Consider the following 3,467-nt stretch of genomic DNA (forward strand, 5'->3'; position numbering starts at 1 on the left):
ATTTTTTTTTTTTTTTTTTTTTTTTTTTTTTTTTTACTTGAGCTTTCACAGTGTCAGTCCGGCGCGGCGGTTGTTTAAACTTTTTTTTATCATTTTATTTCCGTGAATTGAGTTTTTTTTTTACTTTTGACTGTTTTGACGATGTGTTTCAAATTGAAATCTTTGTTCATTTTCATGTGTTCACTTCATCTTGAAGTTTTGGGATCTAACTGTCAGGTAATGTATGACGTATGACATATTGAGATATAGTCATCGATGATTTCATTATAGACTACCACATCTGGACTAAATTATCCAGAAAAAAAGGGGGGCGGGGCAAGTTTTTTTTTTCCTCATGCTTTCAGGATTTTCTCTGTGTCGAAGGCAATTTTTTCAACACAGGATTGAGAACTACTGTTCTATTCATTAGGAAGTCACTGAAAGCATGGTCTAAGACCAGTTTGTTCAGTATGAGTCGTTCAACGTACCTCTAGCCTCAGGCTGGTCCAGTATAGAATTTCCTCTTGTTAGGATTAGGGCTAGGCTGTCCACACACGAGTTTTAAAGTTTGGCTGCCAACCTAGTTACCCTAGTTAGCTTGAAGGGTAGTGCTCGTCTGGCGCGGTCCGGTGAAGTCCGTTCTCGGAAGGGCTGACTTTCTCCTATCCTGTCTCTCTTCTCTCTGAGCTTTCGGGACGATTGATGTGTGTATAATAATAATAGTAGTGCTTATTTATACTGCTCGCATAGGACTGAAAAGTCCCTTTACTCCAGCAGTAGGCTACTACTATTATTGTGGTCAAATTCTCAAATTATATGAGGATAAAATTACATACCTCGGCTGGGATTGAACCCACGCCCTCCTGTTTACCAGGCGAGCGCCTTGACCACTACACCACCGAGGCAGGTTTAACCTCTGTGACCTAACTTGTGTGACCTAACCTCTATGACCTAACCTCTGTGAAACCTCTTGAAAAATAAATTTAAATAAATAAAATGGATGCTCCAAATTTTTGGAGTCTGGCCTTCAGTAAAGGAGGAAAATGAAGCTTGAGGGGGCCCTGCTGCACTGCCAATAACAATCTCTGCAGAAATATCCCAATCCCAACCCAATTATTTGGACCTAAAAATGCCAATTATTTGGAGATTTGACAGAACGAACGCAGCAAAAATCAAAATTTACACGATTTCCTTACAACTCGTGTGGATAGAGCTTTGTATTTCCGCATGATGACATGAAGTAGTAATGCTTGGGTGTACTTCCGGTATGGCTTTTTCCTCCATATTGGTGTCTGGAAAGTGAACTGTACCTTTATCTCTGGTTTAGTCGCGAGTGTTGCCTTGAACTTTGGGTTTTATTTCATGATCAAGGCTGAGCGAGCGAAAGATAAAGTCTGTGTACAGGGTGGTCACATGTTCGTTCTTCTCTTCATCAATATGGTGTATGGACAGTACATTATATAGGTACCTACACAGACTACACTGTCGGAAAAAACTTGCTATCCACCTACACTATCGGAAAAACGGACTATACAAAGTATTCAGTCAGCATCTTCATTTCAGAGTACTTATTTATAATGGGGTCCATAATAATGAGATAGTTAGCATTGGACTTGCTATCTATCGATAAATGCGAATACAATGGGATTAGGCCAAAGGATCAGTCAGCGAGACTCAAGAAAGGACTAATATGACTACCTATTTCTTGGGTAGTCGCTCTCGCGCAGTTCTTATTCGCCGGAAGTAAAGAGCATCTTAGACCTTTTTGCCCTCAGCTCAATGCGGTTTGAACTTGTCGCGCCGATTCCTTCAGTCTTCTCTTCCCTCTACGTCTACATGCTCGATGCTTTTTGCCCTCCGCTACACTCTTTTTAGCCTAAACAGAAGTTGAATCTTGTTAAATAGGCAAGAGGCTCAGCGTGTTTCTCCCTCTCCTTCCACTTTTATTTTCAAATTCTTCTCAATGTTTCTTATCTTCTTTCTTATCGCTTTCTTATCAATCAGTCTGCATTGATTTTTTGTCACAAGCTTCAACAAAGGCTCAATTTGGAAATCTGGATAAAAAATTACAGTGATCGTGTTTTTTTTTTTAGAATGAATTCATTTCAACCATATTAGGTGTTTATAAAAATAATCTAAGTACAACCGCACCGCTTGTGGCCACAGTTACAATTTACAATGAGACAATTTTTTTTTTTAGTTTTATGTCGTCGCACGACATCTATATGTGATTAACCGTACAAAATACGATGTAAGCACAGGCAGAGACTACGGCTGATTCTCCAATGGAAAGTTTACAAGTTCATCCTGCTAGACGCTGCTACAACCAGATTGGCGCATCTCATCCAAATCAATCAAGATTCCCTCTTGTTCAGTTAAATCCCTTGCAGACACTCGTCATGAAAACATTGCACTAGTAAGTTTGATCCGGTGACGAAACATCATTAGAACTTTCATGTGCGTAACATTGTGTTTAGGATTGTGCGATGTAAAATGAAAAGAACAGTGGATAGGTAGATAATAAATTCTAGTGGCTAATAAAATCGCCATTTTATTTTTTGTCGTCTTAAAGGTAAGTAAATAAACGGAGATCGAATGTGTGTGGGAGAGCCAACAGTAATACAGAGTATTTATAAAGTCCGGGGACCCCTCAATAATTTTTGAACGGCTAAAGATGAGAAGCTGAAATTCAGGGTAGTGTTTTATTACTTTCCTTTTTTTTAAAAAAAATACCTACCATTTTTTGGAGTAGTCGGCAAATTTTGGTCGGAGCCTGGGTCGGTCCCAGGAGGGTCAACTTCAAAGTCTTAAATTTATAGGAACCCCCTAATTGTAACACAAAATGTTAAACAACATAAAAAAGGAAATTCTTTATAGGTACATGTTTAAGGTTTGATCTCGATCCGACATCCGGGAAGAACGCCAATTCGGTCCCATGACCTTTTTTCTTAAAGTAGTTCGTTCCGTATACCTGTAAAGACTTGGATGAAATAAATAAGAGTTTTAATTTTTAATAATATTACAACGTTCGTTTTTCTGTTGTTCACAAGTAGAAGAAATGATTCTGTTTTATTCGCACTTAATCCATCATAATTTTCCGAGGTTTTTTAATACAATCACCAAATTTTTCGGTACTTATTCAGAAGCTACGACAGTGAAAAAGAAGCTCCTTTTTTCGTGTTCAACCTAACCCTATAATAACACTAATCACTGCTCTAATTGTGAAAACGCCTTTTTGCGTTTAACCTAACCTTAATATAATAACAGTGGTCACTGCTCATTTGTGCTACTTCTTTTGGCAACTGCGTAAAGTCTGACGTCACAAATTTTTGAACTCTTTCATTAGAACGGAAAATAAAAATTGAATTTTCCACCTTTTACAGTTATTTTTTCGGAGTTTTGACCTCAGATTTGGATTTTTCCCAACTTTTTACCTAGGAATTGACCATTTATTTATAATTTTTACCCATTTGCAACTGCTCCATTAA

The 3,467-nt window shown here is 38.0% G+C and overlaps 1 protein-coding gene across 2 annotated transcripts in view; it reads left to right on the forward strand.

Moving 5' to 3' along the window:
- The first annotated feature begins 126 nt into the window (after nucleotides 1-126).
- The window catches only part of LOC103506423 (vanin-like protein 1), a 30,003-nt gene continuing 26,662 nt past the window's right edge, over nucleotides 127-3,467 (forward strand). For both annotated transcript variants that reach the window (XM_026821487.1, XM_026821488.1), the window contains exon 1: nucleotides 127-216. In XM_026821487.1, the coding sequence (XP_026677288.1) occupies nucleotides 142-216 (75 nt within the window). In that variant the 5' untranslated portion in view covers nucleotides 127-141. The remainder of the gene's footprint in view (nucleotides 217-3,467) is intronic.

This window comes from Diaphorina citri, unplaced genomic scaffold, assembly GCF_000475195.1.
Source record: "Diaphorina citri unplaced genomic scaffold, Diaci psyllid genome assembly version 1.1 scaffold235, whole genome shotgun sequence".
NCBI lineage: Eukaryota > Metazoa > Arthropoda > Insecta > Hemiptera > Psyllidae > Diaphorina > Diaphorina citri.